Below are 25,441 nucleotides of genomic sequence, written 5' to 3'. Positions count from 1 at the left end.
TACAAAGCTCTGAGATTCAAATTTTGCACTACAGACCTCACAGTGTCTGTCTGTGTGCTTTGGTGTGTGTGTGTGTGTGTGTGTGTGTGTGAGAGAGACAGAGAGAAAGACAGACAGAGAGAGAGAGAGAGATACAAAGCTCTGAGATTCAAATTTTGCACTACAGACCTCACAGTGTCTGTCTGTGTGCTTTGGTGTGTGTGTGTGTGTGTGTGTGTGTGTTTGTGCAAGGTCAGAACTGCTTGTTCAACTTCTTACTATCGCTGTGGAAAGATTCAGATACAAATATCAGAACACGTTTCATAAAGAACAATCAGTTCTGAGCAATGAAAAGAACAATCAGTTCTAAACAAGGAAAAGGTCATCATGCAGTATTCTATCATCAATAAACTTATATCACTAAAAGCTTATACTGACTACTCAGTACAGTTTTCCATTGACACTCTCCTAGCACCTTGAGGAGCTGTTGTTGTGATTTGTATAAATGAAACTGAATTGAACTGGTCAGTTCAAACACTGACAGAGTAGGTGTGATGCAGCTAAGTGGGAAACATGCTGCTAAATAAAATAAATGAGCTTGTAAAAATGTGAAGTAATAATAGTAATATTTACAGCAGTACTATCAGTAAAAAAAACCAAACGCAAATCAATACATGTGTAAGTGCTGAACATAATATTTACAGCAGTGTGTGGTTTGCTGCATCCTGCAGTTCAGAGTTCAGTTTATCTTCTATAAAAAAGCAAACAGACTCTTTGGACCAGCTGTGCTCAGTCTGCAGTCTTCATGAGACGCCTCTCTCCGAGTTTACCTCAGAGCTTCTTCCCTCCAGATCTCACAAACACAGCAGGCCCTCCTGATCCAGGATGCAGCTTTTGTTCAGAGTTTTTCTGCTGGCTCTGATTCTGCAGAGCTGCAGTGCTGAAGCTGCCGCAAAGGAATGTGACCTCCCACCGAAGTTGCGACAGGAGGTACTGCACAAGGTGGGAACTCACAGAAACATCTGCCAAGTCACTACTTGTTGACTGATACCTCTTTACAGTGAAAGGAGGCTACAAAAATATATTTGGTAATTTTTCGGTCTGCTGTGCAAAAATCTGCTCAATTAAGGCTAATTTAAAAATAGAGTTTTAAGTACTATGAACATTCAATGCATTCTGGAAAAAAAGCATACAGTCAAGGCAATTACAGCGTAAGAAGGTTAAATGTTTTTCCTTTCTTTAAAATGTCTTCAAGGTATTCATTACATTAAAAAGTATTTGCAGTATTATTTGTATCTCCTATGCAGTTTAAGGGCAGATGCTACCACACGGTTCTACTTTACCTACATTTCAAGTAATATTAGGAAACTGTAATAAATCCAGAAAACAAATGCTTGTGGGTTTACCCTAGTTCCTCCTCACAGGTGTTTGAGTCACGATGGGTTCTGGTGGAAGCGTTCTCAGATTATCCAGCAGGTCTGAGGTTGGTGAAGCATGCCAACAGCTCCCTGATGGAGATGAAGGAGGCATTCAACAATGAAACCTTTCTGTTCATCGAGAGAAACATAGTGTAAGTTTGTCAAACTGAGGACAAACAGCAGTTCAGTACCTGCTTACTTTCTGCAAAAGTTTTTTTTACTTTATTTATTTTGTTTACAGCTCTGGAAAATGTCTTGTGTTTCAAGTCAACATGTCCATTCCTGATCCCGAGACTTCCAACCACAGCATGGTTCTGGACAGCCCTGGTAAGTCCAAAACAGGCCCAGACTAGACCTTTTATTAAGACATTTGGATGTGAAAGCAGCCAGAGAAATGTAATTAAAAGATTTTTCAAAGTATAAAAACAACTTTCCTAATGTTGTTTGATTTTGGTTGGAAGTGAGAGGTTTGTTCTGATGATTCACAGCAATAAAAAGAAAAAACAAACACTAACACTGCTACCATGATGTCTGACCTACTGAGATAACACCACAGAGCACAGCAATGTTCTCAGTATGGCCACAAGGTAGCTAACATACCAGTGGCCAAGAGAGTTAGACCAGAACCTTGTGAAAAGGATTTTTTTTTAAACTTCCACTTTTTATTTATCAAGTGTTAGGTAATTAAAGTTGTCAGTTAGGTTTTTAGAGATCAGAATGTTGACATATTGGTAAAACCTCAACCACAGGAAAATTTTCTTTTAAAATTCCCTTTTGTATATTACAAAATTTGTACTTAAAAAAGGCAGAAATTGGAGTTTCTGATCTCCAAACTAAACTACAGAACTTTTTTTTAGGGGGACGCCTGTCTGTCTGTAGCATCTGATAGGTTTGTAGCTTGAACCTATCTGCTGGAACGTTGAGGACAATATAATTACACAGCAAAGCAAGACACAAGTAGGCAAGCTTCTTCATGTTTCTCGTGCACGGGAGAGAAAACCGGACAGGCGCCGTTCCTTCGCTTGACCCCAGTTGCTCTCGTCCGTTCTCCCGTAACACTGCTCTTTTATTGAGGTTACATGAATCTGCATAGGTTCATTAACATATGACGTCTACATACACACAAAGAGTACCTTGCCTGTGTGTGTGTGTGTGTGTGTGTGTGTGTGTGTGTAGGGTCAAGATGTGACCCTGTGAAGACTCTGGTGCTAGCTGGTGCCAGGCGTCTAGCAGATCTATCTGAACAAAGAGCTCTTATACTTAAAGAGATATACGTGTGTTTGGTAACCCATATATCAGCAAGCTAGGAGGTGATCTATGCCAGAACACTCTTTAGAGGAGTGAACGCACTCCCCTCATGAGACATTCTTTCAATCTACAAATGATTATATACTTCTAAGCATATATGAGTAAATGTTTCTAAGCATAAATGACAATCAACAATACAAAACCTAACAGCATCAGTCATGGGGAACTGTCATGGTCCTGGGTCGTGCGACCCGGTGTTTTGTTTTTAGTCTATTTTGATGTTTATTGATTGTTTAGGTTCATTAAGGTAGTCCAGCCATTTGTATATATCACCCTTGCATTACGTCTCCCTTGCCCTTCGTGTGTTTATGTCTGTGCGTCTTGTACTGTCAAGTTCATGCTGTCAGTATTGTCACCTCCCCCTGTACTACGTCTCCCCGGTTCATGTCTCATGTTTCATGTTTCCTGTTTTACTTTGAAGGCCTGCATTCACTGTCAGTGTATTCAGTTTCACTCCTCCTGTCCTGTCGTTAAGTTCATGTGTGTCAGCTGCGTTCCCATGTGTGGCCACTTTCCCTGATCATCCCTCATGTGTATTTAGTCTCTGTGTTTCTTACAGTCTGTGTTGCGTCGTCTGTGTTCCCACCCTCCATGTTTCCATGCCTGGTCTATTGTCTTCCAAGCCATAGCCTCACCATCGTTTGTTCCCAGTTTAGGTTTCTGTTTAGCCACGTTATCCCTGCTGTATTTGTACACCTTGTTTTCATTAAAGGCTCGCCTTCTGTTAAAGCTCACTCCCGTCTGCTCACTCGTGTACGCACCTGGGTCCATTACACGCATTCTCCACTCGGTCCGTCACAGCGGACCGTGACAGGGAACTACTTAAAGAGGAAAACAAAATCTTCCAACGAGGTCTCAACTGTTAGTCATTATTGTGGTGAGATGTTAATGATTTTTTTAAATGTGTTCCCATTAGGAGTTATGGAGTTTGGCGGGTTGGTGTCTCCATACAATGATCAGGGCCGAGCAGATGTTTACCAGGGCTGTGCAGACTGTCTGACCGTTGTCTACAGCGGCGTCTTTCAGGGAATTCCAGGAAGGCTGTTGCTCATCTACAGTAAGAATGAAACACCCTAACTTTACAGAGTCATCAGTGAGAAACTGAACAGAAAACTCATGCAAACAGGAGGCAGAAGTGTCCACTGTGCACGCAGCATCACATCATACCAAGTGAAACACAGACAGTGCCCTGAAAGAAATTCTCACTGAAAAAAGGAACATCTGAAAGAATTTGACTGTTTTTAAATGAGCAAATCCTAATAATAATGAAAGTTTCAGAAACTTTAGAGCTGAGAGTTCAACAGGATCATATCGACCAAGGGGACAATCTTCTGAAATGGAAAACACAAAGCAGAACTCAACACACTGAATTTAGCAGGTGCCCCACAAAGTGTTCTCATGAAGCTACAGTATTGTGAAAAGCCTTGAATGTTTCTGAAAAAGCCATGAAAAGGAACTAGACCACAAAACTAACTCCAAATGCAAGAGCACCGTGAATAACAAACCTTCCCCTTTGCTCTTGTTGCTATCTTTCTGTCACAAGTCACTCCTGACGCTCAACTCCACCCAGCCCACCCTGACTGCACTCTCCGTGGATGGTGGACCCCAAGTTTTTTGTTTTTTTTTCAGTGCTTTGAATTGTTTTTCTCTGCCTTTCAGGAAAAGAAGGGAAGCATACGGACACTGATGAGCTGAAGGCGGGTGAGAGCATCCACAGGAAGCTGGCAGAGTGCCTCAAGTTCAATGTTGAGACAACCTTCATATATGATGGCAAGGCAGGTGAGAGAGAAAATCTGGAAATTAGCTAGCATTTACACTACCTGTTGAAAGGGTTAGTGGTGTTAGTGTGAATAATGCCATTTTCTGCAGTTTCTTTGAAACTGCCTTGCACGGGGTTTGAGTTACATTTTCTCATTTTGTGGGTGTGATCCAGTCAGCCGGCACACGCACATAAACACCACTCCAAAAGTTTCCTGAACAGAAGACAAAACAAAATGATTAACTTCTTACTTTTCAGAGTTGTACGAGCCGGGGTTCACTGACTGATGCTACACAACAATCCAGCATCAAATAAGGTTCAGCCACCCTGTTAAATAGGGCACAGAAAATGGGCTCATCAGCAGCAGGTGATTGTTGGCAGGTGTAGCTGGCGAGAACAAGAGTTCTCACACACACACACACACACACAAAGAGAAACGGTCAAAGGAAAAAGAGAGAGATAGGGAGGCAACAACAGCAGGACCCTGTCAGAACAGGCAACATTTGGTTTGGGGGTTACCACCACGACAGCCACCAACCACCTTTCAGCCGCAGCTCAGTGCAGCAGCTTCGGCAATGGAGGTGCGGAACATGGTCCATTCGGACTCAATGTCCGCAGTCTCCCTCAGAATGCTGCTGAAGCTCTGCCGGAGGTGTACGATAAAGATCTCGGAGACCGGGGCACACCCTCACTATACGTTTAGGCGCACCATCTCTGTCCATCGTCCTCCCCCTCCACCTGATTCAACTCACCACCAGGTGGTGATCTGTTGACAGCTCAGCCCCTCTCTTTACATATCCAGAATATGACTAGACACTCGAGTCTGGTGATACGATTACAAAATCGATCATTGACCTGCGGCCCAGAGCGTCCTGGTGCCATGTGCACTTATGGACACTCTTATGTTCGAACATGGTGTTCATTATGGCCAAACCAATTTGTCACATAAAATGACCTCTTCATCTTCTTTCTGCTGCAGCAATGACAGTACTGTTGATGAACTGCCTCTGTGTGAGTACATTGTAACTAGAGATGGCACGATACCACTTTTTTATGTCCGATACCGATATCATAAATTTGGATATCTGCCGATACCGATATGAATCCGATATAGTGTGTTTTTTTAATCAATAAAACGTTTTTTTAATATCTTGCTGCATTTTGTATATGTTTATACTCAAGTTTAAATAAATAACAACACTAAAGCTATTCTGTTATACCTGTATGTAAAAAATACACTGCGCCCAAAATATTTCATAGTTCAGCAATACTGATCAATCTAATAAACTTAAACCTACTCCATCCTCCCTATTCTGGTATTTTAAAGAGTACTTAGCAGAAATATTAAGCAACCTAACTAATAGGGTTGCAAGTTCCCAGCAAAAAAAAATAGGGAACCACCCCCCACCCTCCACCTCATGATGCTTAATCGATGTAATCAAATTTAATTTGATGCAGGGGGAAAAATGCACAGAAATAAATTATTTTTTCAAGAATAATTAAATAGATTCAACGTCTTTCTTCAACAGAATTGCAAAATTCACAGATGGTACTTTCCCAAAGGAAAAAGTACTATAGCTTACTAGGGTATATTAGACTTAACAGTTACTATATACAGTAATGGACTTCTATATATTTTACATCAGATTAAAACTTTGGGTGTAAGAGTCAGATAATTATTTATTAAAAGCTAGAAATTTTAAATGAGAATAAGAAAGAAAATTATGTCTTTGTGCCCCCTTTTCCCTGTTCATGCCCTATCGCCCACCTGGCTAAACTTTGCTAGATCTGCCCCTGCATAGTTACCAGCCGTCAGCTGTAGAAAAAGATCCTGGTGTAGAAAGTAATATTAAATAAATTCTAACAACAGCTTATCAAGCTTAAAAGTGCTGCTGTTGTTCAGCCGCTGGTTTCCTCTTTCTGGTGAGAAGTGGGCCAAAAACAAAGAAGACAGACGGAGTCGCGACACAAAAGCCGATCAGCTGATCATTAAGCAGTTTCACGATTGAAGTAGCATCAGGAGAGAGAGAGGCAGTCGCTCCATATATCTGTTAAGCTTAACACTGGAATGCTTTACAAACATTCAGAGATGAACTTACACACTTGCTTTACTTCTCTCTGGGATAACTTCCTCGGAGATGAAATGCTGGTGAGGCTACAAATACACACAGCCGCTCTATCACGTGATGCATACTGCTGCGAGGTGCTACGGTTATGAGCCGAGTTACGCCATGTAGCAAGTTTTGTGAGGTGCTTTTTTGATATTTAATGGATCGATTACATTTTTTATTTCTCGCCGATATCCGATCCAGTAATTTGAGTCAGTATTGGACCGATACCGATACGTAATATCGGATCGGTCCATCTCTAATTATAACATCATGATATCAACAACAATGGACCTGTTTTCACCCTACCCTGTACTGTCATTAATAGACGAGTTAGGAAAATATAACATTTGAAGACAATTGCAGAAAATAGTAATAAAACTAGGATGGGTGATATTGCCCACACATAATATCACAATATTATGATGAGTGATTAAATATTATCAGTGTATTCTCACGATAGCACTAAATTTCACGATATGACAAAATACAGAAAAATACACGGTAGCTTTGAGTGCAATAACTTTATTGTGAAAAATGGGTCCTTTTGGGTCCTTTTCTCTTGTAAAGAGTTCTAGGCCAGCCTGGTCATTTTCCGCGAAGTATGGCATACATCTACTTTGCCGGGGGGGGCGGAGGGTGTGTTCCAACTGCAGGGGAATCACACTCCTCAGCCTCCCTGGGAAAGTCTATGCCAGGGTGCTGGAAAGGAGAGTCTGTCCGTTAGTTGAACCTCGGATACAGGAGGAACAAAGCGGTTTTCGTCCTGGTCGTGGAACACAGGATCAGCTCTTTACCCTCTCAAGGATAAAGTGTGCATGGGAGTTTGATGTCCTTTGATGTAGTCTCTCTCTTCACTTGCATACCCACCACGGAGGCCGTGGAGACTGTCAGAAAACAACTACAAGAAGACAGCTCCTTGGAGGACAGGACCAACTTCACACCCGATCAGATCTGCACACTGTTAGACCTCTGCCTCACCACTACATATTTCAAGTACAATGAAGGCTTTTACAGACAAAAACATGGCTGTGCCATGGGCTCCCCCGTGTAACCTATTGTAGCCAACCTTTACATGGAGGAAGTGGAAAGGAAGGCTCTTGGCTCTTTCAAAGGAAGAGTACCCAGCCACTGGTACAGATATGTGGACGACACCTGGGTCAAAATCAAGACACAAGAAGTGGAATCCTTCACTGCGCACATTAACGCTGTGGATAAAAATATCAAGTTCACCAGGGAAGACACAAAGGACGACTGTTTGCCTTTCCTGGACTGCGCTGTGCACATTGAAGAGAACGGCAAACTCAACATCGAAGTTTACCGGAAGCCCACACACACGGACCAGTACCTCCTTTTTGACTCCCATCACCCTCTGGAACACAAACTTGGAGTAATTAGGACCCTACACCACCGGGCAGAACATGTTCCCTCTAAGCCCGAAGGAAAAAAGAAGGAACACACACATGTAAAGGAAGCACTCAAAACGTGTGGCTATCCTAAATGGGCGTTCTTAAAGTCAGCAAAGAGGCACAGAAAAGAAGACCAGACACCAGCGAGGGAGGATAAGAAGGACAGACGCAACAACATTGTCATCCCCTATGTAGCCGGTGTATCAGAGAAACTCAGGAGAGTTTTCTCCAAGCATGACATCCCAGTGTATTTCAGACCCAGCAACACGCTCAGACAGAAACTGGTTCACCCAAAAGAAAAAACGCCAAAACACAAACTTAACAATGTGGTGTATGCTGTACAGTGCAGCGAGGAATGCTCAGACCTCTACATTGGAGAGACCAAACAGCCACTTCACAAGCGCATGGCACAACACAGAAGAGCCACCTCCACAGGACAAGACTCAGCAGTCCATCTGCATCTAAAGGATAAAGGACACTCTTTCGAGGATGCCAATGTTCACATTTTGGACAGAGAGGACAGATGGTTTGAAAGAGGAGTGAAAGAAGCCATCTATGTCCACTGTGAGCGACCATCTTTGAACAGAGGCGGGGTTTACGACACCAAGTCTCTGCCATCTATAATCCAGTTTTGAGATCCCTTCCCAGACGCCTTAACGCCCACTCACATCCTGGGCCATCTGACCTCAGGAATTCGCATGATAAGGTGGGGCCAGGTTTCACAATGAACACACCCGAAACTCTGGCTGATTGGGACCCACACCCAATTTCACACCTTGGCTCAGGCGATTAGAGGATCATCAGGGGGTCCTTTTGTCCCTCTGTGGGGGGAAACTCCCACTAGGTTTATATCTGGGACTCTCCACCATTTGACCTTAGAACTGAAGAAGCTTCTCGGATGAGAGGTGAAACGTCTTCAAGCAACTTAAAGAAGTCCAGACGCTTTTCTTTGCAAGCTCCTTTGACTACGATGACCTGGATGACTGAGAACCTTCACAGACATGGGAGTTTGCCCAACCAGTCTACATGTGTTTTGTGTACTTGGAGAAGGCATTCGACCGTGTCCCTCTGGGTGTCCTGTGGTAGGTGCTGCGGGAGTATGGGGTGTCTGGCCCATTGCTACGGGCCATTAGATCCCATACAACCCTCACTACCCTCACCTATGGTCACAAGCTGTGGGTAGTGACCGAAAGAACGAGATCACAAATACAAGCGGTGGAAATGAGCTTCCTCCAAAGGGTGGCTGGCCTCTCACCTTAGAGATAGGGTGAGAAGTTCAGCCATCAGGGAGGAGCTCAGAGAAGAGCTGCTGCTCCTTCACATCGAAAGGAGCCAGTTGAGGTGGTTTGGGCATCTGACCAGAATGCCTCCTGGGTGAGGTGTTCCGGGCATATCCCACTGGGAGGAGGCCCCAGGGCAGACCCAGGACAACCTGGAGAGTTTATATCTCTCAGCTGGACTGAGAACGCCTGGGTGTTCCCCCGGACAAGCTGGAGGAGGTGGCTGGGGAGAGGAAGGCCTGGGCTTCTCTGCTTAGGCTGCTGCACCCGCGACCCGGCCACCATGAATCATCATGAATCGTGAATGATGTGATATGGCATACCCCTAATTAGTAATACTAAGATAGTTATTTTTACAGGTGCTCTGATGAAATTTGCAAAAATGGTTGAAAATCAGCTGAACCATTTCCTCAGAATAATTTTCAGTGTGATAGATTTTCTATGTACAACTTGTTCCTGAAAGCAGTGAATGAAGCCCAGCTGTAAAGCTCTAGCAGCTCAGACTGAATATGCATATCTTCGTGTGCTGATGCAGAAAATGTCTAAATGTTCTTCTGCTTGATTCTGATCTGCTGCTGAGTCTCTCATTAATCAACATTAAACATTCATCTCTGTGCTACATGAACTTCACTGTGATTTTATTTCATAGCTCACCATTTTATTATCAAAATCTGATGACGTCTCTGAGTGAAGGAAGTGGCACTGGCAGGGATCGTTTTGTTTTGAACAGTAACATGACATGTGTAATGCACGTTTTTATCTGAGTGTGTTTAAGAACCTGAAGTTGAGAGTCTGGTTTAGAGAGAGTTGACTGTCAGTATTGAGACTAACAATAAAGCCATGACCCAAAAACACAGAATCAGAGCAGAAGCCTTCCTATGAAAATCATAAAAGCAAAAATCAATGACTCAGTAGTGTTGCAATGAATCAATTTCATTAGACTGAGCTTCTTTATTGTTCTAACAAATACGAATCAAATAAAATCGAAACAAAAACTTCAGAAACACCATCCTGTCAGATGATGTGGTTTGGTCCCTCATCTGTGGAGACCAGGGCTGTGTAGAGATGTTTAAAGGAGCGGGTGCTCAAAGTTTAAAAAAAGGGGCACATAGAACCAGGCTGAATAACAACAACACACATTCCATCTAGAATCTAATATGGAATCTTATCATACTATATCACTGTCATCAGGTGGGGACAAAGCAAACGTAGGCCATGTTTTACCTGATGGGTACAATGTTGCTCCTGCTGATGATAGTGCTGGAGGGCAGGGCTCCACTGATCTGAGGCTGTAGACGTTAAAGAGTCCACAGGAGAGATGGGAGCTGATCAAGTGTTATGAGATAATAATATAATTCAAAGATTGGTGACAGTGCGTGGAACTATAAGGCAACAAACTGTGAGAAAAAACTAGACTCTGCCTGTGACTCACTCTTTGCCTCTCTTCCTTCATCTCATCATCTCATCTATTACTCTCCACTTGCTGTCCATCTGAGAACAAGGCACAATTTGCTGTTGTATTAATCTGTTCTTTAATTATCCACACTCAAAAACTCCTGCACCCAATCCATAATAAAGTAATAATAGAAACTGTTATAGAACCAAAACATTGTGTTTATTATTGTTTTTATACTTGAATATCTCTGCAATGCAACAACTGGTACAGGTGTTATTGTTACCTGTGCTCTTTGTAATCCAGCTGCTGAGGGATCCACAGCCTCACACAGCTCCTTATGTAGTTGTTGCTGTTCTGAGAGTCTATGGTGCATGTGGTGTGATATGCCCATGTAGAAAGGACAGCACTGAGACGCTGGACTTCCGGTATGATGGCGCCTGTGTTTGGCTTTGCCGCTGCCGGCCGTGGTTTCTCTGTGCTGTTTTTTTCGGCCTTTTTGCTTTCGCTTTTTGTCACTAATGTGTTGGCTGCCCTTGTCTATGATCGCCTGACGCTATTATCCATCCGATCCTCTATGATAAGTCAAGATGCCTTATCCTCCTGCGGTATTTTCCATCCTCCGCTGCCGACACCGGTGTCTGGATCTTCGTTAGGTGTCATCAGTGGCGCCTTTCTGTGTCCGCGCAAGTCACGGAGAAGGAGAGGGAAAAGAGCAGGTGTCCAGGTAAAACTCAGACTGTTCTGGAAGCGGGGACTAACTGTGCCTGGATCTATGAGACGGCGCTACCTCAGGAGTGTTCATCCAGACTCTCCTGTTGTTTGGCCTTCCATCCCCGCGGTGAGTGGAATTTATGAACGTCGCGGATCAAACTCTCTGTTTCTTCGTCCCCTAAATCGGGCCGCTTCTGTTAATAATATGTCTTCTACTTCGCTGAGAGTGGCGCTTTTCAACGCTCGATCAATGACTAATAAAACGTTCCTGCTGAACGATTTTATTCTTTCCAAGAAACTGGACTTCTTATTTCTAACCGAAACCTGGCAGCGCGATGGTGACTTTTCATCCTTCATTGAACTCTGTCCGAGTGGGTACTCATTCATCAGCCAGCCTCGGACGTCGGGTCGAGGAGGAGGTGTCGCTGCGGTGTTTGGAAGCCGGTTTTACTGTCGCGCAGTGTTGGTTGGACATTTTTCATCCTTTGAACTACAGCTGGTTAGAATTGGAAATAAAGATCCATTTTACTGCGCTGTAGTGTATCGTCCACCTGGCCTAAACACTATGTTTTTAAAGGAGTTCAGTGACTTTTTATCCTCGACTTTGAAGCTGTCCAGACTGGTTATAGTCGGGGATTTTAATATACACGTTGATGATGACTCTGACCTCTTTGCCAGAGGTTTCCTTAGCGTCATGGATTCTTTTCATTTTACTCAGCATGTGTCTGGTCCCACACACACCAAAGGACACACACTGGACCTTGTTTTTACTTTAGGTTTAAACATTGATTTTATTTGTACTGAGGACATTTTTATTTCGGATCATCATTGTATTCTTTTTAATCTGTCTTTTCATTTGTCCTTCTCTCCTATTCGACACGTGGTTAGCTCTCGCATCTTAACTTCCTCTAGTGCTGTTAAATTTTCCGATGCTTTTAATTTAGTTTTATCTCCCTATGATGTTGTTCATTTTTTAACAAATCCTTTTAATAATCATTGTCTTTGTATTTTAGACAATGTTTGTCCTGTCAAAGTTAGACTAGCTCCGGTTTCAAAGTCGTCTCCCTGGTTAAATGACAGCATTCGCTTCTTAAAGCGTTGCTGCCGTAAGGTTGAGCGTTTATGGAGGAAAACGCGTTTGCATGTCCATCTCCTTTATCTAAAGGACCTTTTAGTCTCTTTTAACACTTCAGTTCGAGATGCGAGGGCGGCCTATTTCTCAGACTTAGTGTCTAAGAGCAGAGGTAACCCTAAGGTACTATTCGACACCATTAGTGATATTGTTGCTCCTGCTCCACTTGCTGTCCCAATTTCATCAAATGAAGATTGTGAAAAATTTCTTTCTTTCTTTGTTGAAAAAGTCAGTAACGTGAGGAACAGTATCTCTCCTTCTGTGTCTCTCTTGTCTGCTCCAACTCAAGCTAGGCCTGTAATTTTAGAAAGATTTTTACCTGTGTCCTTACCTGAGCTGGTCAAGTTGGTTAATTCAATGAAAGCATCCTTCTGCTCTCTTGATATTTTACCTGGATCTTTGTTTAAAAATGTCTTTCAGTCTATTGGTCCCTGTGTGCTCACAATTATTAATACCTCACTGGTTTCTGGTCAGGTCCCTGTTTATTGTAAGAATGCTGTTATTCACCCACTGTTAAAAAAACCTAAGCTTGATGCTTCTCTTCTCAGTAGCTACAGACCGATTTCAAAATTACCGTTCATTTCTAAGATTTTAGAAAAGGTTGTGGCTAAGCAGCTTATAGCTGTTCTAGATGAATACAGCATTCTGGATAAATTCCAATCTGGCTTTCGTAGAGCTCACTCTACTGAAACTACACTTCTTAGAGTCTCCAACGACATTTTAATGAGATGTGATGCAGGAGAATGCTCCGTTCTGTTGATGTTGGACCTGACCTCCGCCTTTGATACTGTGGACCATCATATTCTGCTAGATAGGCTGAGAGACTGGGTGGGTATATCAGGGGCTGCTTTGGACTGGTTTGAATCCTATTTGCATGTGGAATCCCAGGAACTTGAAGCTGCTCACACGCTCCACAGCCGTCCCCTTAATGTGGATGGGTGGATGTGGGTCAGCATTCCTCCTGTAGTCCACGATGAGCTCCTTGGTCTTCTCGGTGTTAAGCAGCAGGTTGTTTCTGTCGCACCACTCAGCCAGACGATCCACCTCCTCCCTGTAGGCGGCCTCATCGTTGTCACTGATGAGGCCAATCACCGCGGTGTCATCTGCAAACTTAATGATGGTGTTGGAACCATCAGCAGGTCTGCAGTCGTGGGTGAAGCGGGAGTAGAGGAAAGGGCTCATCACACAGCCTTGTGGTACACTGGTGTTCATCGTGATTGTAGATGAACAGTGGTTATCCAGCCGGACATGTTGGGGGCGGTTGGTCAGGAAGTTCAGTAACCATTTGCAGATGAGGGAACTGATACCCAGGTCTGTCAGTTTCCTGATGAGTTGTGAGGGGTGGATTGTATTGAATGCTGAACTGAAGTCTATAAACAGCATTCTGGCGTAGGTGTTGAACTAAGTGCAAGTCAAAAAGCACCCAACTAACTAACGAGTATTAGCTTAGCATGTTAACTAAAAATTCTACTCGGGAAGAAAGTTAGTACTGATGCATCAAAATGCTTGTAACTTTGAGGGTACAGGTATGTGCTAGTACTGCTTACAATCAAAACAGATGTTGACAATTACCAGTATGAGAATGTTTTCACTAATACACATACAAAATTGACAACACCATCGCTCACAAGCACCTACCACCAGCTTGGGAGTATTTTTCGTTTGCTGAGGCATGCGCTGTGCAGCAATTTGGAACCTTAACCGTTGCAGTTCGGTATTTGTCCACCAGGTGGCTCCAACTATTCACAAAGCACATCAATTTTGAGGAACTTCATTAAGGTGTTTTCTAACTCTGTTACACTTATGTCACTGTTTCCTCCTCATGTCCTTACTGTGCATATCTGGAAAATGATATTTCATGAGTAATAATTTAAAAAAAATCTATACATATAAAACACACACACACACACACACACACACATACAGTGACATTTTAAATTATCTCCAGAATACTGTATATACTATGGCCACAACTTTGCATCATAGTGTTGATCCAGAATCCTTCCCTTATTATTTATTCCTAGTGCTATAATAATAATAAAGTAAGAATAAAACATAAAGTAATAAATATAAAATAATGTATTTATGATGATTCAGTTTGTTTGACTATCCTCTCTGTGCAGGCAGAAACTTTATTAAATGTTTAAACTGTAGAGATACAATAATGTTGCTGCTGTAAAATTAGCATTTTGTCCTATTTGAAATATAAATCTAATATAATCTGTTTCTCAATGTATTTTTAAAACAGTGATTTTTCCTAATATCATAATTATAATCATTCATAATTATGTGGATATGCATAAAGCCACCACAATCATTCCGGTTCCAAAAAAGTCATCTCCCTCCTGCTTTAATGACTACCGTCCTGTTGCACTTACTCCCATCCTGATGAAGTGCTTCGAACGACTAGTCATGCAGCACATCAAGACTGTCCTGCCCCCCTCCCTGGATCCCTTCCAGTTTGCGTATCGGCCCAACCGCTCAACCGATGATGCCATCTCCACTGCACTCCACTCGGCACTCACACACCTGGACAAAAATGACTCATATGTTCGAATGCTGTTCATAGATTTCAGTTCAGCATTCAACACCATAATCCCCCAACAGCTCATTCAAAAACTGGTCCAGCTGGGGCTCAACACCTCACTGTGCAACTGGCTGTTGGATTTCCTCACCGGAAGACCTCAAGCAGTACGGGTTGGCAGTAATACATCCAGCACCATCATTTTAAACACGGGGGCCCCGCAGGGATGTGTGCTGAGCCCCCTCCTCTTCACTCTGCTGACCCATGACTGCACTCCATCATACAGCTCCAACCTCTTCATCAAGTTTGCGGACGACACAACGGTGGTGGGTCTCATTAGCAACAGGGATGAGACCGACTACAGAAGTGAGGTGAGACGCCTGGCCACGTGGTGTGCTGACAACAATCTCTCTCTGAATGTGGAGAAGACGAAGGAGATTGTTGTGGACTTCAGGAGAATGCACACCCAACATGCTCCTCTGACCATTGACGGAGCGTCTGTGGAGAGAGTGAGCAGCACCAAGTTCTTGGGTGTGCACATCACAGAGGATCTCTCCTGGACGTACAACACCACAGCACTGGCCAAGAAATCACAGCAGCGTCTCTTCTTTCTCCGTAAACTAAGAAGAGCAGGAGCACCAGCCCCCATCATGCACACTTTCTACAGAGGCACCATCGAGAGCATCCTGTCGAGCTGCATCACTGTGTGGTTTGGAGCCTGCAATGCGTCCTGTCATAGAACCCTCCAACGCATAGTGAGAGCTGCAGAGAGGATCATTGGTGTCTCTCTCCCCTCCCTCCAGGACATTTACAGCACCCGTCTCACTAAAAAAGCCCTTTGCATAGCGGCTGATCCCACGCACCCAATGCAAAGCTTCTTCAAGCTGCTGCCGTCGGGGAGGAGACTGCGGAGTCTCCAGGCCAGGACCAGCAGACTGAAGGACAGCTTCATCCATCAGGCTGTCAGGAAGCTTAACTCCCTCCCGATTCTGCCCCCTCTCCCCTCTCTCCTCCACGGTCTCACTGAACTCTGTCACACACACACAAACACACACACTCTCTGACTCACTCACTGGCCTGCACCAGTTACCAGTCACTTTGTGGAGCATTGGACTGCCATTACCTCATAAGACTTTGTTGTTACACTTTCTCTTACCGTACACTACTAAATCTCCATTTGCACTATTTGCCTATTTGCACTACTCTGCCTGGTTTACACTCAATGTCACTTACCCATTATATTGTATATTGTATAGCTTTCTTGTTATATGTAAAATTGTATTTATTTAAATTTTTACTTTTTAATTATTTTACTTGCATTTTTAATCACTTTTATATTTAAATATATTTAAATGTTCATTTGCTATTTATCTAGGGATTGAGAGTAACGCAATTTCTATTCTCTGTATGTCCTGTACATGTGGCAGAATCGACAAATAAAGTTGACTTTGACTTTGACTTTGATATTAGATAGTGTTCAGTCAAATATAAGTCCTCCACAAAGGCAGGAAAAGACCTGTAACTTACTTTAAAACTAAACATGTTCCCTAAAACGGTGACAGAGCTACAGACCCCTGACAGCCTTACCCAGCTAGCAGCTGTGACCAGCACTACTTGTGCAGTTAATAACAGGACAGGTAATGTTTGTCACGCTGTTGCACACACAGCACGCTCATTAGTTTCAAATTGTCAGTTGCCACAAAACAACTTACCAATGTGTCCATAATAAGCTAATACTGCTGTGTGCTATAGACTACAGTGTACGCAGTACAGTTACTTACTGGTTTTTGATGCATCAGTCTGCATCTCCCAGTTATTTTGTCTGTTTCTCCTACAGTTTCACACCTCTCAGGCGGAAAAAATGCGCGTGCACTTTGCGAGCTCGTTTCTGGTTCGTAACCAGTGCGCTCTGCTGTCAAGGGCGATCATTGGGTAATGGTAGTCATGTGACTGATGCAAGCCAGATCCTTTAATCTAGCAAAACTATGATTAATAGCTAAATGTTATTATTGACCAATGTTCCCTCTAATTTTTCATGTGTCTGAGCAAACACACAAACTCCCTGAGCGTCCCTTGGACCGCTGTGAGCGACAGCAGATGTGTGCACTGTGGTCACGCCAGCATCTAATCCATCCAAGTTACATGGTTTATTAAAATAATCAAATTACAGCATTTACATTTATGTTAGACTACTTTTAATTAACTGCTTTAGCCCACTTACAATGAAAATGTAAAAAGTCTTGTTCATGATCTGTGTAGTATGTTAACACTATTGGAAGTAAAAATAACTTGAACTCCAATTTTAAAAACACAACTTTCTTTCTTTTTCTTTTTTTCATAAAGCTCTGACTTGTATTATGAGTCTGTGGTCTGGGAGAGAGTCTGTAACTCTCTGTCTGCAAAATATAGTATATAATGACCAATATTGGGCAATTAATTATATAGTTCTTCAAAAAAGTAACTCAGTTTTTTGCAGCTTTTTTTTTAATGCAGCCAAGGTGTTTTTAAATAAACATTTCAAACTATTTACAGAACAATCAGCTGTTCTGCATCAAATCTGATGCCACACAAATTATTTGTGCCACTCCAAAAAGAAATTTCTGTCCACTATGAGATGAAGGAGAACAACAGCCTGATACCTGCAGGCTTGACAACAGCAGATGTATCACTGCTGTAACACTTGTAACACTCAGCAGTCGCCTCATTGTTCTGACATACACAACAAAACTATTGACTACACTACACACTAACTACACGCAATTTGCGCTAAACGTTGCAAATCTCTCACATCTCAAAACTACGGAAGCGTAGAGCTGCCACCCAGGCAAAAGAAAAATACAAGTGTATCACGTTATAACGTGAAAGGTTTATTGTTCTAACAAGATACTTTTCCTGTTTGTACAATATACTATCATGTTTGTACAATATACTTTTCACGTTTGAACAACATAATATCACGTTATTACAATATACATAATTATCACGTTCGTACAATATAAATATTATATTGTACGAACGTGATAATTATATTGTTTGAACAATAAAATTTTCACGTTATAACATATATTTTATTGTTCGAGCATGATATATTGCTGTAAAGATACGGAAGTGTAAAACATAGTGAAGTGGGTGACAGTGCAGATCAGAGTGCGAGAAAATGGCTCGTTTATTGGAATTAATTAAGTTCTATTTTATGCTTGGGGAGATTTTGCTGTTATTGAGCAGTTTGGACAGTATTGTGATAAGCATGCGGACACTTAGAAGAAACCTAAAACGCATGGGACTGTACAGGAGAAAGAATGAGTCCGATCCGATTGAGGTGGCACGATTTCTTATTGATCAACTGGAGGGACATGGGAGGCTCCATGGATACAAACTACATCACCTGAACTGCATTCAGGCAGGTTATGTTGTCACGCAGAGTACTGTGAGACATTTACTGAAATATCTTGACCCTTACGGTGTTGAGCAACGACGCAGAAATCGCCTAATGCGACGCACGTATGTAAATCCTGGACCAAATTTCATGTGGCATGTTGACTCCTATGACAAACTGAAGCCTTTTGGAATCTGTATAAATGGAGCTATTGATGGGTTTTCGAGAGTTATGATTTGGCTTCATGCCTATTCAACAAACAATGATCCCAAAGTCATTGCTGGATATTTCATAGCAGAAGTTGAAAAGAGGATGGGAACACCTGCTAGGATTCGCTCTGATTTGGGAACAGAAAATGTCATAATGGCCGAGATGCAACGATTCTTGCGCTGGACTATGGATCCGAACGTCAGAAACTGTTTTATTACTGGATCCAGCAATCACAATCAGCGTATTGAAGGCTGGTGGGCCTTTCTGAGACGACATCATGCTCAGCACTGGATAAATCGTCTTCAGGAACTAAAAGACCATGATTGCTTTTCTGGATGTTTTTTGGACAAGCAGCTCATATTGTTTACGTGCCTGAACGTCATCGAGGTATGTAACCACCAATTTATATTCTTTTAATGAGTCATTGTGTGAGTGTGTGTGTGTGTGTGTGTGTGTGTGTGTGTGTGTGTGTGTTAGAGAGAAAGAGAGACACGGAGAGAGAATAAAAAGTTTGCTTTAACACCTACCATGCACCATCCCTATTATCACTCCGTTGAGGATATGAAAAAAAATGCATATTTCACTGGCCAGAATCGCACTGTCTAAAACAATTCACGTTTAATAATTACTTAAAATTTTCCAAAGTATCACGTGTCTACCACTGTTATTCTTGTTGTTGAGTATTTTTGATAAACTCTGTTTTTCCGACTGTCATTGTGTGGTGCTTTTGATTGATTGATTGATTGATTGATTGATTGATTGATTGATCGTACTTTATTCATCCCGAGGGAAATTGGGTTAAGGCTGCCAGCCGTGCCAGCGCCGTTTTGGGTAACATGTTGAGCCAAGAGAAATGTGTTCTTTTACTGATATGAGATTTTTTAATTTTTAATATTTAATAGGAAGAGCTGCAGCAAGTTGCACATATGTGGAACACCCATCTAATACGCAGAAGCAGAAATGCAGTTGCTCCAAGTGGACGTCCGATTCTCATGTACACCATCCCTCATCTCTTTGGAGGACAGGATCATCTGAAAGAGGTTTCTTGGGAGGCAGTGGATGTTTGTAAGCAAGAATGTCAACAGAGAGGACCTTATACCTGTGATGAAACCGTTTTCAGCTTGTGTTGCCTTATAATGTCAGAGAACTTCTTACTTCCACCAAGCACAGCAGATGAATCCATTGAACTGTATCTCTTCCTGAGAGCCTATATACTGAAGGACTTATAAACCTAAATATAATTGGGCTTTGGGAATTTTTACGCATATATTTTTGGGTACAATGTTTTATTTGTGCAATAAACAATAGAAAAGACATTCATTATTATTTTGTTTGGATTTTCGGTTCAAGATAGTAGCAAGCAAGCATGTCTAAATATATTTAACCAAATCTGCGTACTCCAACCTTTTGGCATTTCCAATTATTTTTTAACGGAATTTCTATTATATCTGATTTCTGTTTTAAGACTGTCAAAAAAACATTTTTTAAACTGCTGATCCTATACATTATCATTCATGAAATATTGTTTTCAATTTTACTGAACACATTGTGCAACTGCTATTCATCCACGAACAGTTTCTTGTAAACTGGTAAATGTACAAATTCTGCATTATTTAATAATTAACAAATAGTGTTAGATGTTAACCTCCCTTTTATTTGTGTTCAAGGAGAAGAAAACACGGACTCTTGATAAACACTACAAAACTTAACTTATGTGCCAATTTTCTGTCTTTTATTCCAGTCAACTATTGCATCAAACACATTGCCTTCCAAAGTTATTCCCTTAAAATATGTTCTAAACAAATGACTGGTGGAAAGGTAAAAAAAATATACTTGAAAATAATTAATATTAAGTCTTTTGAATTATTACTAAACAAAACATCCCCTCTAGCAGACATCTTGTATCCTACAAAACTGCACCACAGACCTGTGGAAAAGGACCTTGACACATGATAAGAACTAATAATAAGCATAGTTCACCACTTGCTGCTAACCATATGAACTTATTAAACATAATTAGTTAACATTTAAACTAGTAAAACTTTTAAGTATGAAAATTTAAACTGAAATTTACATTTTTCATGGTGGAAACAAATTGATGTTATCCACAATTTTTGAAAATAAATTCAAATATGAAATAAAACACTTCCCTGAAATTTAAGCTCTTTCTTTTTTTATACAATGATGTGTTCCCTGTTTGTGGGTTTAACAAACTTTAGAGCTTCATAGCCAGTCATTGTTAGTGCAAACCTTTCATTCTTTGGTTTAAACATGATGGACTTTAATCAAGCTATGCTGAACTCATAAGAGCTTTTAGCAGCCAAAACATTGTTCAGTTCATTTCGTAGTTCTGGGTAGGACGTGTATGTCCATGGTAGTTCCAGAAGAGGGCCGCATGTGTGTGCCACAGGTCGTCGTGCCAGTCCATCCACAGGCGTGAACAGTACCTCAACCTTGTCAACACAGATGACATCTGACCCAGTAAGAAACCTGAACATCCTTCTGAGCCCTGTATCGTCAAGTCCTCTGATGTACTGGTGCAGAAATCTGAAGCTCTGCTTCTCTGCTTGAGTGGTGGGAGAGGCAGTAAGCAACTTCAAAAGCTTTCTCGTTTTTGGCTTTTTATCCTCATACATTTGTAGGACATCTTGTGGGCTTTGAAAAGCTTCTTTTAGGAAGTAGCTTGCAACTAAGGACATTTTCTCTGCGGCATATGCTGGTTTTTGGATTAATTGTTTGTGTGCGACTTTCAGAAGAAGGCCTTTTAAGTTCTCTTTGGTTGGAAGCACTGATACATCCAGGCGATCCATGAGATCCAGCACTTCATCCCTGTCTTCATCTGAAAGATCTTCTTTTAGTGTCCTTGTTATCAGATCCCTATCTGATTGACTTAGGTAAAAGAGAAGACTTTCAAACAGCAGATCATCTGATACTTGATTCTCACCGAAGATGAGTGCCACTGTGAAAACAGGAGCAAGGCGACAAGGGAAATATCCATGGTCTTGAAATCCCTTCAGTAAAATTCTACCCATGGATTTCCACTCTTCTTCCTGCCATTTAGGAGACAGTGATGGCACTCTGAACTCCTCTCCTTCAGCTGTGTTGTCCACAAACTCTGACCAAAATGCAGCATACACATCTCTTGATACGCCATCTGCGTCAGCTCCTTTTTCATCAATGTAGGTGTATTTTAGAGGGTGTATGAGGAGTGTTGGATCTTTGAACTGGCTGATCATCTCCTCCAGAATAGTAACCCTGTGAAGTTTGATGGTAACACAGACAACATCATATGATCCTGCAGAGCTTATTGCTTCATTGCTTATAGATGTTTCTGGACTACTGACTGCTGTGTTTGTTGGAGGAAGTGTAATGGATGTGATGACCAGATCATCTTCCTCAAACTGCAGGAATGGTTCATCTATTACAGTGTCATCAAGTTGACAAGGCAGAGGCTCTCCAAGGTAGGGTCCAATCATTACCTCAGATGTGTCTAATAATACATCTTCATCAGCATTCCTAGATTCTGATGATGAGATCACAACAGTGTGAGAAGCTTCTTCATCTCCTTGATGTGAGTCAGTCAGTTGTGTAACATTGTTTACATGTGTTTTCCCTCTATCATAAACTTCTTCATCATCTTCATCATTGGAAAATCTTCTTGTGCACAAGTAAAATCTCAACATTCCCATTTTAAGTGCTGAATAGAGTTCTCCAACTGTGACATCTTCATCAAATACGGCCTCTTCCTGATAGTCTAATATGTCATGACTGAACACTTCCCATCTTCCAAATTTGCTTTTTCCACTTGGAAAGAAAAGATCTTTAGCATACTGTAATATGTCAGCTTTTTTGGAGTCTTTGGGCACATCAAAGGTCCTTGTTCCTCCTCCTCTGCGCTTTCTCACTTGCTTACCTTCATGGATCCACCCTAACTCAATTTTTCGTGTCTTTTTCTCAGCCCATTTGTTGTTTTTTGCATATGTTCTTTTTCTCTTAGAAACAAATGCCTCCTCATGATCAGGTTTCTTCTCATTTTCATTGATTCCCATCTTTTCCTTCAATTTTTCGAGCAATGAGTTTTTTCTTGATTCCTTAGTACTTGCACCACTGTTTTCCAAGCAGAACCGTCTGGCAGCTATCCGGTCACCATATGTTGGGATGTAATCAGACAGGGTCTTGTCGTCCATGAAATCAATCACTGTGGCATCAATCTGTAATAACAGGGATATTTATTACTATACAGAAGTACAAGGTATACCTGCTGCCACACCACATGAGGTACCTCACTAAAAAAATGTATGTAAATTTCACATGTGTTTTGATAACTGTCTGTTATTATTTTAGTGGCAGCCATCAATATTTAGCATTTATTCTTTTCCTCTCTCTATGGCAGCAACATTAATGAGATTCTCTAACATGTTATTAATAGAAATATTACAGTATATACAACGCCCACCTTTGAAAAAGTAAATTAGTATTCACGTATCTTTCAGTTGCACAGAGCACAAAGGGTTGAACTCACTGTTTTTTTTTAATTGAAGACAAATATCAATATAAACACAGTTTAATTCATTTGTTTTTAGATAAACAAGGAAACATTGTGCATCACATAATATAGCGATATATTTAAGAAACCTGGAATCTGCATACGGGTTAAGTAGTAACATGTGGTCATACAACGACCCAGTTTTATACAGCGGGTTAATTTGTTTTACATTCTCCATTCCATATTAAAGATCCACACCAATGCAGCCTACCGTTACGTCCTTACGCAGTCAAAGCGAGAGAAGCGAAAACCGCTGTGGTTGCTAACTTAGCAATATGTCACATTTTTAGACGCTGTAACTTCGTAAAAAGCGAGTTTTACAAGTTTCCCCCTCAAGAGTGCACTTACGTGTTCTTGTAGCATTCGTAAGAGACAGTCCTCAGGTACACCACGATTCCGAAGAAATCTCAGAAGTGGGCTATCAGTGTTTGTGTCCATGTTGAAAGCAGGGCATTCAAAGTTAAGTGCCAGTTCTGACGAGCGTGCACTCTCCACAACTACCATGGATTTGGGTTTCCGAATGCAACACGTTTTACGTTCTTACAATAAAAAATGTTATTGTAATGGTATTTTTTTTTTACGTTTGTACAATATATGATCACGTTCGTACAATATAATTATCACGTTCGTACAATATAATATTTATATTGTACGAACGTGATAATTATATTGTACGAACGTGATAATTATGTATATTGTAATAACGTGATATTATGTTGTTCAAACGTGAAAAGTATATTGTACAAACATGATAGTATATTGTACAAACAGGAAAAGTATCTTGTTAGAACAATAAACCTTTCACGTTATAACGTGATACACTTGTATTTTTCTTTTGCCTGGGTGGCAGCTCTACGCTTCCGTACAAAACACCGCCGTCACTCCTAAAACTTCCCCCCGTGTCTTAACAGCTAGATGCCACGTTGCCATATCATTTTTTGATTGGTCAACATGGTACTTTTTTCGACCAATAGGAAAGCGTGGGGGGTTGGTTTTGTTTTTGCTCACAGGTGTAGAGTGCTTTCGAGCGTTATAAAACGCCGTTTTTACCGTTTCTTCCTGCAGTAAATAAACAACGACAGTATTCAGGAAGAAAAACAAACATTGCAGATATTTTATCATAACTCTGGTTTTACGTGGCCGATCAACACAATTTAAAACTGCTATAAAGTCCACACTTTGTCCGTCAGTTGTTCCGTCTGTCCTGCTCACATCTCCAGTGGTTGTCCACGTTGTCATTAACGTGGCTTCACTCCACATCAGCCACGCTGCTTTGCTAGTTAAAACACCGGTGTCGGCACATAAGGACGCTGTCATCAACGACGTTGATTAGCTGCGTATATACGAATGTGAATCGCATCATTGGCTGGACTATGGGATAAGGTGGTATCGTTCTAAACACATACAGGAGCAGCCAGTGACTTACTGACTAACACTACAAAACAGAATTGTTGAAATTTTAATTTTAATTTCAATTCAGGTTAGATTATTTTTGTGCACAACGCAGATTTTCTGTGCGCAGAGACCGTGCCAGCAGTGCGCAATTGCGCACGTGTGCAGCTTAGAGGGAACATTGTTATTAAGGGGTACAGGCAGGACTCCACATACACACACACACACACACACACACACACATGAAAAAAATACTAATAATTTTTAAAAAAAATTATAAAAATTTGCCTCAAAAAAAGGGCACTTGGGCCACCCATCAGGGAAGGGGCAGGTGCTCAAGCCCCTTCTGCCCCCACGTCTGCACATGCCTGGTGGGGACAGCTGTTGGTCCAGGCCTGCGTGGAAGAAGGTGGAGTAAAGCCAGTGGTGTCGTTAGGCCTATTTTAGGGGTGCTGAAGCCTCCCTAAAGCTGTGTGGCAGGTCAAATTGCTGACTCAAGTCTTGTCTGTGTTTCTGCAGATTTTTGTCTTGAAAAGAAGGAAGAAGAGAGAGACGCCTGAAGACGACGAGACGAGTTTTAGTTCAGAATCTTGAATTTGATCTGATGACTTTATTTCACTCTGAAGAGTAAAGACTGAACTGTAACCACAAACTTTCAGTTGTGTTTGATTTCAGAGGATACTGTTGAAGTAGTGTGTGTGTGTGTGTGTGTGTGTGTGTGTGTGTATTGGGATATTTTTGTCTTAAAATATTTAAGCCTGATCTTTTTAGGGCAAAGTCAGAGTCAGGATTCAGATTTATCAGGTTAAAATTACAAGAAAGGAAAGGAGGAAAAAATAAAAGGCAGAAAAGGAGATAGGAAATGAATGAAACGGATGAGTAAAAGGTGTGAA

At 41.5% G+C, this 25,441-nt stretch overlaps 2 protein-coding genes across 3 annotated transcripts; one reads left to right on the top strand and one right to left on the bottom strand.

The window, feature by feature from the left end:
• The first annotated feature begins 702 nt into the window (after window positions 1–702).
• LOC309699051 (saxitoxin and tetrodotoxin-binding protein 1-like) lies at window positions 703–25,188 on the top strand. 2 transcript variants are annotated; one of them, XM_082521909.1, is made up of 6 exons: window positions 703–981; window positions 1,404–1,549; window positions 1,639–1,724; window positions 3,622–3,762; window positions 4,365–4,484; window positions 25,068–25,188. In XM_082521909.1, exons 1-6 carry the CDS (start codon window positions 865–867, stop codon window positions 25,106–25,108), a joined length of 651 nt encoding a protein of 216 aa, XP_082378035.1. In that variant the 5' UTR covers window positions 703–864; the 3' UTR covers window positions 25,109–25,188. The 2 variants fall into 2 exon arrangements, with proteins under 2 accessions (XP_082378035.1, XP_082378036.1); XM_082521910.1 differs by lacking the exon at window positions 703–981 and adding an exon at window positions 1,002–1,190.
• Window positions 20,896–23,705, bottom strand: LOC309698173 (uncharacterized protein; the record flags this gene model as incomplete). The annotated part of the gene is made up of 2 exons (XM_082520477.1): window positions 23,505–23,705; window positions 20,896–22,821 (listed from the first exon to the last, which is right to left on the bottom strand). Exons 1-2 carry the CDS (start codon window positions 23,658–23,660, stop codon window positions 20,896–20,898), a joined length of 2,082 nt encoding a protein of 693 aa, XP_082376603.1. The 5' UTR covers window positions 23,661–23,705.
• Window positions 25,189–25,441: the final 253 nt, after the last annotated feature.

Source organism: Aulonocara stuartgranti (genome assembly GCF_965226115.1).
Source record: "Aulonocara stuartgranti genome assembly, chromosome: 22".
Classification (NCBI taxonomy): domain Eukaryota; kingdom Metazoa; phylum Chordata; class Actinopteri; order Cichliformes; family Cichlidae; genus Aulonocara; species Aulonocara stuartgranti.
This window is presented reverse-complemented; position numbering and strand designations above follow the sequence as displayed.

What these genes read in the sequence shown, in the direction of transcription:
- LOC309699051 (XM_082521909.1), top strand. Translation starts at nt 865, where the DNA reads ATGCAGCTTTTGTTCAGAGTTTTTCTGCTGGCTCTGATTCTGCAGAGC. An exon ending in TTCATCGAGAGAAACATAGT is followed by an intron (nt 1,550 to 1,638) that starts GTAAGTTTGTCA and finishes TTTTGTTTACAG; the next exon opens with CTCTGGAAAATGTCTTGTGT. An exon ending in CATATATGATGGCAAGGCAG is followed by an intron (nt 4,485 to 25,067) that starts GTGAGAGAGAAA and finishes GTGTTTCTGCAG; the next exon opens with ATTTTTGTCTTGAAAAGAAG.